Source organism: Carassius gibelio, chromosome A3 (assembly GCF_023724105.1).
Source record: "Carassius gibelio isolate Cgi1373 ecotype wild population from Czech Republic chromosome A3, carGib1.2-hapl.c, whole genome shotgun sequence".
NCBI lineage: Eukaryota > Metazoa > Chordata > Actinopteri > Cypriniformes > Cyprinidae > Carassius > Carassius gibelio.
Genome location: NC_068373.1, coordinates 28,652,204 through 28,664,701, shown reverse-complemented (window position 1 = coordinate 28,664,701; position 12,498 = coordinate 28,652,204). Strand labels below are relative to the sequence as shown.

Below are 12,498 nucleotides of genomic sequence, written 5' to 3'. Positions count from 1 at the left end.
ACAATGGGACACATCCATATATATATATATATATATATATATATATATATATGTGTGTGTGTGTGTGTGTGTGTGTGTGTGTGTGTGTGTGTGTGTGTGTGTGTGTGTGTGTGTGTGTGTGTGTGTGTGTGTGTGTGCGTGTGTGTGTGTAGTTTTTTTGCTGGGGGGGGTTATTTGTCTATAGAATTTCTGTTACTTTTTATTTGAGTTTACGTTAAGAAACTTGTACGTTGTACGTCAATTCGACAATTTCAGTGCTTATTAGAACCAGACGATGCACTATAAAAATTAATAAACATTTTTTATCTCAAACCGGCACACATTAATGCGGCGGGATCCAGTAGACCCGGATGCCATCTCTCCTCACATAAGGAGCCTGAAATGGCATTTTAACTGTGTCAATGTCAGCGTATTTGCTCTGCCTTGCGGTCCACATCTCTGAGCACGCTGGAGAGACAGATAGAAAGAAAGAAAAAAAGAGAGATAGAGTGTGACTTTGGAAGAAATTATAATTAGTCTTTCCCTTCCAGGAGAGGGCCTTTTTTAACAGAAGTTCTCCACACGTGGGGGCGACCTGGTTTCACTGGCCCAGTTGGCTGTAAGGCTCGGAGCGCAGCGCTACCGTTTTACCTTCTTCAGCTCAAACACCACAGGACTGGGACGCTTTCAGGCCCTTACCGCCTGCTACATTAAATTACTTGAGTGGGCTTTTTTACTGTAGTTTTTATGCATCACACTCACTCATTTAGAGATTTAGAACAGTTTAACTTTATGCATCCCATCACGTCAAAAGCATTTGTGGCACAAAGTATATATTGTTTTAAAACTGTAAGACACAGAGAATAGTGTGAAATAATCATGCAACAGTCTTTTCTGTGTTAAGTTTTAGTCTTTTAGCTTTAAAGTGCCCCTATTATGCCATTTTTAAGGTTGCTAATACTGTTTTATGAGTCTCCTAAAACAGGTTCACATGCATGCAAGGTCAAAAAACATATTAGTTTTCTCAGAAAATAGATTTATTTTTACCTATTTCTAAATGATTCATAAACGACTCGTGTGAAGCAGTTCAAACAATCAGTCTCTAGACCCCTCCTTTTCTCAATGCTGAGATTGGTCAGATTGCAGTCATTTGTGATTGGTCCAGAGCTGTAGAAATTGGCTCTAGATTGACTCTACCGCATGTCGGAAACTAAACGCCCATTGACATGACGGAATGACAGCCCTGGAAACTTGTCAATACATAGAAAAAAAATGTATGGATTGTAGCTTACCAACTACAGCTGGAGTCTGATGATGAAACGGTTGAACTAGCAGATCGACAAGAGACTGATTCACAAGCACGACTGAAGCAGGACATTTCTCGGTGGTAAGGGTCAAGTGTTGACAAGTTTGTTGTAATTATGAGATGTAATAAAACAAATTTACTCTCACAGACATTATGCAAATGTGTTACTTTGTGACGTTGAGCCGTAACAGAATAAGATTCAAATTCCTGATGACATGTTTAGGTGATTGTGATTTTTTTTTTTTTTCTTGATAGACAATATCTTTATTATCGTGCACTGTCGGCTTCACAACTTTGCAGATAGTTTATGTTCACATACAGCTACACGACACACTCTGATCCTCATCAAAAGTCATTCAGTTGACTGGTGTTAATATATGCAAGATGGTGCTAACAGTAATTTGGGCCTAAGTGCTATCCTGTTTGCTCTAAAGACACATCCAAACATCAGTGTGAGTTAATTACATCCTCACAAACACCCAGATGCAGCCTCTGGGGATGGACGTGCACCGTTTCCCAACAAATCAAGGCAATTTTCCCTCATTCCAGCACATGAATTTGGTTGAATAGTGAGACATATGTCGGCTTTAGATACATGATGTAACTACAGTGTGAATTAGACACACTATAATTCAATCATTAGACACTCACACTAATTCACACTCTGGTTACATGTTTAAAACGCATGTAAAATGATCAGTGATTCAAGTAATGATGCATTTAAGCTAAATACAATTATTTTTGCCAGACCTGCCAATGGCAAGTGAATTTATAACCCAGAATGATCTGAGAAGACAAGACTCATGTTCCTGATAATGTCACCACCACGAAACAATTAGGCATAATAATAATAAAAAAAAAAAAAAACTTCTCAATATGTCACATCACTGCAATAAAGAGAAAATAGTTAAAATAGATACATGCTCTTTGATGAATCGACTAATACGTCTGTGTTTAAGATGAAAAACTCTTGGAGCAAGTAGTCTGAAAATGAAAGTAAACCAAATTTAAGTAGGCGAATCTCATTGCACAGTTCATTTCACTCCAGAATTAAAAAGAAATTATATTTTGCCTAAATAAAATTAGGTTTATTTCTAGGAGCTGATTTGGGAACATTGAATTAAGTTCAATTCAGTATAAAAAATTTACTGTGACATAAAACAATTTAAAATATAAATAATTTAAGATAATTAATTAATATATATGAATTAATATATTTATAAATATTATTTATTAACTGACATTAAAACAACTTTACCCCTTTAATATATGGGTGTAGGACTGCACGATGGTCACAAGAGGGTCCACTTAAAAAAAAATAAAAAAATAATCATAATTCCCTGCTGCGCCCCCCAGTCGTTTTACGCCCTAGGCAACTGCCTATGTCACTTAATCCAAGGGTCGGCCCTGCAGCAGAACATGCTTTAGACCTTTGACCTTTGTTTAGGATCATCAGTTCTAATTCGTGCAAAATGGGTCAATCAGAAGACTAGTTTATATCTGAAAGCAGCGAAATGGAGAACAATTGAAACAGAGCGCTCCTTCTGGGTAAAAATGTCAGGGCTCACTCAGATTGCATCGACACGTGTTCCTGAGGAGACTGATCAATACGAGGTGCTCGTTTCACCCGCGGAGGCTTTCAAACCACGGCCTCTCTGTCCCGCTGAAGGTCACTGGCGAATCTGCATGTGCTGAATGCAGCCACCATCTCTGTTAACCTCTCCCACCTCTCAGCCAACGCTCACACAGACCTCGGGTGCCCCAGGGATCTGTGAAATATACTGTTATTCAAACCGCAGCTTTTTGGCAGCAAGCTAATCTTGTGTTCCTCTTAAACCGCTCATGTACGGCTGTCAGGTTATAAAGCGTAAACCACCGAACCGGTCCGGGCAATCTGATTGGCTGATTTGAATGCTTTTCACTGAACACAAAAGACATTCTGTCCACTCGTGGCTGTGTTTGAGCTTCTGCCTTGACTGTGTTGTGGAGGGTTTAAAATGCTCTCGGGTATGAAAGGAATCACTATATGCTTATGGAGCTCAGGAAAGACACTTATTGCTAAAAGTGCAGGGTGTGAAAACCAACTCAACAACTGCTAAAGCAGATGGAGAGGATTCAGTATGGCCTTCCAGTGTTGTCGCATGACATTTGCATAGTTTCTTTAAATGGGGTCATGAACTGAGAAATCAAAAATCTCTTGCTCTTTTGACATTTAAGAGGTCATTGTACTACAGCTATAACTAAGAACTTTCACATTAGCCACATTATGATGTAATAGTGTGGCCAAACTCCGCCTCCACAGAAGAAGATCAATGCCTGCTTCTACATTACTGCCTCTTTAGCCCCACCCACCAATTCTACATCACTGTCTGTTTGGCTCTGCCCTTGATTCAAGTAGTGTAAATAACGAGAGAGACAAATGCAGATCTATGCAGAAATCAAGCGATAAAGATGTCCAAACACAACAAGATACAACAATTGCATTGCCTTCCTTCTCATCCAAACATTAGGAAAGAGTGGATGAACTTCATTTTTAGAATTTACTTTGCTCACATATGTTATAACAGCACACATTATAAAAATAGAGTTCCCAGTGAATAATGAACGGTCTACCAAAAAAACAGACAAACAAAAATTAGCTTATAAAATCTTGTTATGCTATATTATTGCCAAACATTGGATTAAATGTTTTTTTTTATAATTTTTTTTTTCTTTCACTTAGCACAGGTTTTGTATTTATTTTTGGAACTGCTGGATCGTAGGCCATCAGCTTTTGAGAAACATTTTCCTCAAATAATGCTTAAAACCGAGGTACATAAGCTCAGATCAAAGTCGATCTTTGACCGTAATGCTTAAAGAACACAAACTCACAAATGAGTAAACAGTAGTTAATTGCTATTTAGATTAGTGCAACTAGTGGCATACTGTATATTGGCACTTAAATATTGTAGTACATTATAAAACGGTATGCAATAATTATATATTAAGTGTAAATGAATTAATTGTCTTAATGTTAACTCATTTATATTCGGACGACACTGTTATTTATTGTTATCCACCTACAAAACAAGAAGTGCTTTGCATATGGTCTTTGATATTATTCAAGCAAGTTATTATACTCTAAAGTTGGTTTTAAACGTTAAGAAAACTAAATTTATGTTGTTATCAAATTCTAGATCTATGTCAGACACTTTGATTGCACTCTGGACATTGCAGGGAAATTTGATTACTTTAGTCTTAAGAGTATAAATATATGGCCATTATAATTGGCTCACATATTGATGATTTGAGAGAAAATTTAAGGAAAAAGATAGGGTTTTTCAAGAAACTTGTGTCTGCAGCGTTCTTATCAATTCTTGATTGGTCTTCTTTCCTCTTTAGATGCTGTGTATCATGGCGCCTTAAGCTTTATCACTGATTTTAAACATTTAATACATCATTACACTGTAGAGTTGGATGGTTCTCTCTCGCTGTTCAAAGGATGCATTGATACCTAACAGTTAATTTGAGCATCCCTACTGTATGATGTGATTTGTGACGTGAAAAGGGATAAGAACAAGTTCGGCAAGGGTGGATTTAAACTTTTGTCAATATCGTAAAAAGTTACTTCTATGCATATATATACATTAAGTATATATGTGTGTGCATATATGTATATACACACATACACACACACACACACACACACACAATGATTACAATGTTTTCATTTCGTTATCACATATATCTCATATATCTCTCTTTTGGCTGATCATTCCAGCAGGTGTCTAAGACAGCACAGCAGCATCAATATTTAAACAAAGGAAGACGACAAGCTGAGACACAGCAGGGGTTTCTGGGTAGCTGAGAGTTGGAAAGTCATCACACGGGAAAGATGAGATCGGACAAGACTGCAACTGCCTGCCCAATCACATTCCTGATAATGTCATCACATCCAGACAATTAGACGGTATCATGATCAAAGAAACATGACATGTCGCTTTAATGAGAGAAAACAGTTGAAAGAGATACAGGCTCTTTGATGAAATGACAAATATGCCTGTGTTTAAGATGAAGAGAAAAACTCTTGGAGCAAGGAGTCCAAAAGAGAAAGTAAGCAAATTCAAGTGTGTGAATCTTATTAAGAAAATTCCAGGTCAAGTTTCACTACAGAATTATAAGAAATTATATTTTGCATTAAAAAAAATATAGAAAAAATATATATTTGTTTCTAGAAGCTTTAAGAGTTCTTACATCTATTTAAGCACATTTTCCCCAAATGGAAATCTTGTTCAGACACAATATACATGTATTTTTAATGTTAAAATATAAATAATACTAATACTATGATGTCAAACAACTTACATCATACTGTACATTATTTACATTAAGTAAAATAAAGCCTATTTTTATCATATAAAAAACAGAACTGGAGGGGAAATGTGCTCAATTATCATAAAAAATGGTGAAAAAATGCTTTATTTTATCTGAGTCTCCCTCTCTTTTTGTGTAGGGGTTAAATAAGTTAGAAAATGAAAATGTTTATAAATGCTCAAAAATTTAAAATTAGCATTACATTTAGCTTTCAATTCAGTATATATATATTTTAAGACTTTGTGGAATTCACTCAAATAAGTTGAAAAATATAATTATGTAACACAATAGGAGTTGGGCTCTTTGTCGGCAGAAATGAGTCATAAGTAAGCTTGAATTACAACCCATGATCCATTTGAGCTAATCTGTTTTTATCCAGTATGAGGTAATCAAAATACTTTAGTCATCACTTTGTAATTATTCTCCATTATAACCAAAGATCATGAGGTCAAACCACAACCAAGCTATACTGCACTTCTTACAAAAACTCCATATTCCTCATAATGGATTCATAGTGAATCAGCCAGAGTGGCATGAGACAGATCTTGTCCCTCATTGACCGAGGTCTCATCTCTAGTCCTATACAGACATTCTCCTCAGACAAACCACATTTCATGCGCCTGTGCTCTTCAAACACACAAAACACACACAGCACATCAAGAAGCTTTCAGCCCGGAGCTGTTTCACCACATATCTGAGCCCCTGGGTAAACACTCATAATATATTTAACTGTATTTTGTTGCAAATTACCCACCATCTACACACAGCCTAAATGAAGCCGAGTGAATTCAAAGGATGGAAATGTTAAAACAAATGTTCTGGAACATCCTGTATCCTCACGACTCATTCTGTAGTACGAAACTTCACTGGAGTCTATGTGAGACAATAAGCAGCAGTGTTTAAACAGAATTAGAGCAAGGCTTTAAAGCACATGCAGTTAATGCAGAAATTTACTTTTGTGATTGCGAAGTACAGTCTCCCTTGAGTGTAACTCTGCTGCTGAGTTAACATTTGATGTTAATGTATGTCACAGCACAGTATACTGAGACGGAGGTGTCAGAACTGCAGCAAGCTGTTTCGGCCCAGATCCGGCCCACATCTGGCCCACGTCTGGCCCGCATGGATTTCTGCTTACTGTCTGGGCTGTTGCACTGTAGAACGATTCTTCTAAAGCAGATTGTGGAGACATTTCAATCATCAACGATCAAAAAAATCATGATATCGGAAACCCTAGTTTAGAGTCTCTAAATGTAACATTCAACACAATAAATCCAATCATTGAGTCACTGTGATCAAGGAAAGTCGAGCATCATAAAAGCATCAACAAATTCAGACTAAAGATTTTAATTGTAAGGGTCTCAGTGTATATATTACAGTGTATAATGGTCACAGACTCCAATTTATTTTTCTTCAGACTACGATTCCATCCAATTGGAGGAAATCAAGCGTGTTTGATATTTTGAGTTGATTTTAGAATGCCAATTGTTTCCAATTGTCATGCGTCTCCTAGCAACAAGGTGCATGATTATGTGTGTGTTTGCTATGAAGACTTTAAAGACTGGTAGTGTATGATTCTCAGTTGTTTAGTGTATGATGGCCAGTTTTTCTCTAACCATTTACACAGTCGGCAAGTGTATGATCCCTAGTGTTTTAAAAACCTGTTCAGAAGTGCTGTAGTGTATTCCAGCCTTACGTCCAATGGACTTATTTTATGGTGCTTTCTTTGGGCTCATCATCGGTCCTTGGTCACTTTGCTTTGGTTTCCATGAAAAAAGTAAGTCATATACATTTGGAACAACATGAGTGAATAACAACAGACATTTAAAAGTGGCGGTTCACTGTTTTTTTTTCTTTTTCTAGGCTTGATTGTGTTTATGATGTGCAGTCAAACATGTTTTAATACTTCGTAAAAAAAAAAAAAAAAAAAAAAATCATTATTTTTCATATAATTTACTGTTATTCCACAATGCACTGTCCCTTCTCTGAGAAATGCGCTGATCATTTCCTGATTTTATTAAGCCCCTTCCTCAGAAAACAGGCAATGGGCTCTTATTGGTTAGCTACCCCAGTGTGTTGTGATTGGCTAAACCGCCCCTAGTGCGCGTCTAAATGCCCTGCCCCTCACCTCAGCGGCATGTGCTACGGTTGTATTGTAAACAACAGGGTCGTTAATATCACTTATCAGTTTGTGTCTGGTTGAGAAGCAAAGGAAATTATTGAAGAGGATTGTGCAGAACCTGTGCCAGCATAGCTTTTAATGGTATGCCAATGTTTTTTTGTTTATTGTTGTTTCATACTTTTTAATACACTGTTATTTGTAAATGCTATTGCTTATGTTTGCTTTTAATATACGGTTTTATCCTGATTAAAGCTTTAACACAGTACGGTAGCTGCACGCGCATCCATGTTTAATGTTTCTCATAGCTTTGAGAAAATAATTGTATAATTGGAACAGTTCATTGTTGGAGCTGAGCTGAATGAGAGAGAGAGAGAGAGAGAGATGGAGAGCATGTGCATAGCAGGGGGACACGAGGAACAGTATTACGAAACGCTGCTTTATCAAATTGATTTGGAAACTTATGAATCCATTAGAATCGTAAGAAGACAGAACCGCGATTCATATATGAATAGATGTTTATATGCACCTCTAGTTTTCTCTTCTTCTTCTCGAAATAGTGCAGCATGGCCTCACCCTTTTTCTGTCTTTTCCCAAGTGCAGGGTTTATCTGGGTTTGTTACGTCACAAACCCAGGAAGTAACTTGTTCTACCAGCCATTTTTATAAGAATTAAACTGGAAGAATTTTAAAGGTTGATATCTACGTTTACACTGAACTTTCAGCTTCATAACTTTGCAGATATTGTTTATGCTCGAATAGAAACATTACACAGTAACTAACATTAAAAAAGTTATCAAACACCCCTTTAAATATGCCGCTCACAGGTTTCAACCGGCTGTACAGAATTTCATTCGGTCATCACAAATCCAATAAGCCTCATTGTGAGCGCCAACCAAACTCTTATCAGACTGCCTGAGCTTGACTCATATTTGAAACATGGATCAGTCTGATAAGAGAAGAGCAATGTGTCATCTTTAATACACTCAACAGCTCAGCACAGGAACAACTTTCCCCTTGTGAAGTGACTGGCTAAAATGGCTATGAAGTCAGTGTTATGTCATTTTAATGTGAAAATTCAATGTTCTCAGTTAACATTTTAACCTTTTTTAAGCTTAATCTAATCAATAAGCAATACAGATGAAACATGGTTGTCCTTCAAAAACCAAGAAACTCTTCTCCTTTTCGGCACTGACAAACCAAAGCACTATAAATCTGTCTTATTGATAAACTGCGCCATGAAGACCTAATTCCCCTCTACTACGACAGTTTCCAGTTGACCTCTATCTCAGCACAAGACTAATGAAATCCAGAACCAATCCCTCCCAGACGCAGACAAGTCCTAGATTTAATACAGTATGCAATTAACTATTAATATTCCATCTTAACACAGAACCCAGTGTTGAATTTGTTATCAAGACCACAAGGCTTTCCCTTAAGGTCTAGTTTATGTACTGTAGGTTTCAAAAGAAATGTGTTACAAGGTATCATTCATTTCCTTATTCAGTCTCTTACACTAAAAATAATAAATCACTCTTATTTTGTACACAGTCTGTGCTGTTCAAAGGGTTTTGATATATGATACTTTTAGATTTCTGTAAAACATACTGTGTTTAATCTGAATTCCCACATTTTTATCAAAATAAATTGATACTGAAAAGCTATGAACAAATGAATGTAAAAAAACAACAATAATAAAATAATACACCATTTTCATATTTTTGACACCAATATCCTCTTAAATTCCAACTTTGAGAATGCAATTGGGAGTTAATGGACTAATATACTTTGGGCAAACACTTTTCATTCAAAATGACTTTTCTGTTGATGGTTATCTATATGCTATATTTAGAAGAATAAAAGAAAAGGAAAAGTTGTAACATTTGCCAAGTGTGGTAACCCATGCTCAGAATTGGTGCTCTGCATTTAACCCATCCAAGTGCACACACAGCAGTGAGTAAGGAACACACACACACACGCACGCACACACGCACGCACACACACGCACGCACACACACGCACACGCACGGAGCAGTGGGCAGCTATTTGCTCTAGGGGGTTTAGTGCCTTGCTTAAGCCCACTTCAGCCATGGGAATTAAGGGTGGAAGAGAGCGCTGTTCATTCACTCCCCCAACCTACATACAACTCCTGCCAGCACTGAGACTTGAACCTGCGACCTTCAGGTTACAAGTTAGATTCTCTAACCATTAGGCCACAGCTGCCCCAAGTATGTTAAGAAAGAAAGAAAAAAAAATTCTTAAAGGGACAGTTCACCCAAAAATTTAAACCCTCATGTTGTCCCAAACCTATACGACTTTCTTTCCACTAAATAAAATGTTTTGAAGAACATTGGGGTCCAAATAAAAATGGACCCTACTGAAAATTCCACAGAAGAAAGAATGTATACTGGTTTGGAGCAAAATGGGTAGCTGAATAAACAATGAGAAAATCTTAAATATTGGGCAAACTATCCCTTTAATGTAAAACTGCACATTTCGGTAACCAGCCTTGGGGTGGTTTAACCAGCTACGTCGCCCCTTTAAAATCACTTTGTCATACTGCCAGTGCATTAACCCAAAGATTGAGAAAGCTAAAGACATGTCTTGGACTTACCTCTGGACATTCATTTCTTGAGGCGGTCTGGTGGCTTTATCATAGGCCACTTTGGCAGAAATTCCCAAGATGATAATAAGGGTGATGACTCCACAGGTTATGTAGACAGTGGTGTTGGTTTGGTCCAGTGCAGGGTCGTACGTGTCCCCTGTGGGTGCTGGTGAGGGCGGTTGGGTTTTGATCCAGTCGGGCGTGTTGTAGTTGGTGCAGATTCTCTGATCCACTCGTTGGGCTTTCACAGGACAGCAGAAGCGCAGGAAGCAGCTCCCGCAGCAATACCGGTGGTCAGTGTTGTTGCAGGCAAACTCTTTGTCGTACTGACCGCTCACGTCATAGTAGCCAAGACAGGTGTCATGGTCACCAACGATGGGCGCCTGGACTTGTGTGATCCGTCGGGTTGCCACTGTCGGAGCAACGGTGCTGTTGACCTCCTTCACCTTTGGGGGTCTCTTTGGAGGAGGTTTGCTCCGTTTGGCTGTGGATGTGCTCAGAACGCACAGCGGGTCTAGACAGACCAACAGAAGTAGGAGATGTCGTATCCCCATGGCTTCAGGTGGTGATGTGTTTCTCCTATTTTTATGATTTCTTCAAACCGGCACAGAGCCGCTTGTCATGCACTCTTGCAGGTTCTCCGTTCTCCATCTCCGCATAGCATCATTTCAACAGTCCTCCTTCCTAAGGCTCTCATTCTTTAAGGCATTTGTGCTTATAGAGTCAAAACAACAACTACGCAATGCCCATTTCACGGTGGCAGGATTGAGTGAAAAGGTTCTCAAACTTGAAATCTACTTGCTCAAGACTACATTATGTTAATCTGAAAAACAAAATATGAGAGAGAAAACCATTCAACTCTTCACAGATCATGTAGAAAATGCTAAGCTACATGATTTCAGCACCATGGACAGCACATACATCTATACATCAGTACGGATGTATCTGTTCTTAACAGAAATCAAAAATCATACTAGGTTACATATAAAGACTGTCACCACTACTTACAAAAGCCATGAATATTACATCTATTGGTGTGAATCTGTTGTGTAATTCCATAATATGTTGCATAAAATATATAAAAAGAAATTAAAATCCCTTTACAAGTAATCAGTGTTTACACATTCACATTCAAGAATTAACAAATAAATAAAAATTAAAACGAAATTAATTAATAAAATAAATATATAAACATAACAGTTCAGACATTCAAAAAAACTAATAAATTAATGTGTAAAAGCGAGGGGAAAAACTTATTATTTTAATCTTTTTCATTCAAATTTCCCGTTCCCTCTTACCCTCAAAAGATTTCCGTCAAATCAACCAAAACGTGTTTCACGTAGTAACGTTCAAATTAACAGGTTTTAACAATATAATTTAACATAAAGCAAAAGTCATTTTTAAAAGCCATGTCGGTAACAGATAGCCCTTAAGGTAAAGCCTGCGCATCTTTTTTCTTTTTCTCACTTTTACAGTGGAGCAGTGAGAATGAATACTCACACATTAAATTACAATCTACTCAGGTTACTTCATTCTACATTCATTCATGGACAAGCTAAAAGTGGATTTAACAATGGGGAAAAAAAAGAAAAAAATTGGACAGAACTTACGAGTCCAGTGTGCTCGACTCCGGGGTGTCCGTCACTGCGCTTCCGAAACGAACAGAGCTGAAAGAGAGATGCTCCTCCGCTCCGCCGTGTCCCGCCCCCTTCTCTCTCTCTCTCTCTCTCTCTCTCTCTCTCTCTCGTTTTTCTTCTACACGTCACTGGAAAGTCAGGTAATTACAAACAGTCTCGGGTAAACGCACGCCTGCTCATACCTGCAAGCTTCCTTTAACAACCTACACGACCTCTCAACAACTGCATTAGTGCCATGGACAGCATTTGAACACACAAGACATGTTCGTTCATCAACATTACTTTCAGGAAAACATATCACTTTCTTAAAACTGCACTCCACCTCCGAACTTCATCGCAATCTACAGTGTTTAAAAGGTGTATGTAAGCAGCGAATTATCATCAGGCATAGCCTGTAGTTCGGCTGTGACGTTGGCTTCTCTTTAATTTCAGACTCTAAAAGCTTACTCTTACAAACGATCAACTGTGTAAAACCTTTTTAAAATCACAAATATATAACTACA

At 37.8% G+C, this 12,498-nt stretch overlaps 1 protein-coding gene across 2 annotated transcripts in view; it reads right to left on the bottom strand.

Moving 5' to 3' along the window:
- The window catches only part of LOC127941710 (protein shisa-6-like), an 80,205-nt gene extending 68,148 nt beyond the window's left edge, over positions 1 to 12,057 (bottom strand). For both annotated transcript variants that reach the window (XM_052537068.1, XM_052537077.1), the window contains exons 1-2: positions 11,969 to 12,057; positions 10,368 to 11,181 (exon numbers count right to left, since the gene is read on the bottom strand). In XM_052537068.1, coding sequence (XP_052393028.1) covers positions 10,368 to 10,912 — 545 coding nt within the window. In that variant the 5' untranslated portion in view covers positions 10,913 to 11,181; positions 11,969 to 12,057. The remainder of the gene's footprint in view (positions 1 to 10,367; positions 11,182 to 11,968) is intronic.
- Between the last annotated feature and the right edge of the window lie 441 nt (positions 12,058 to 12,498).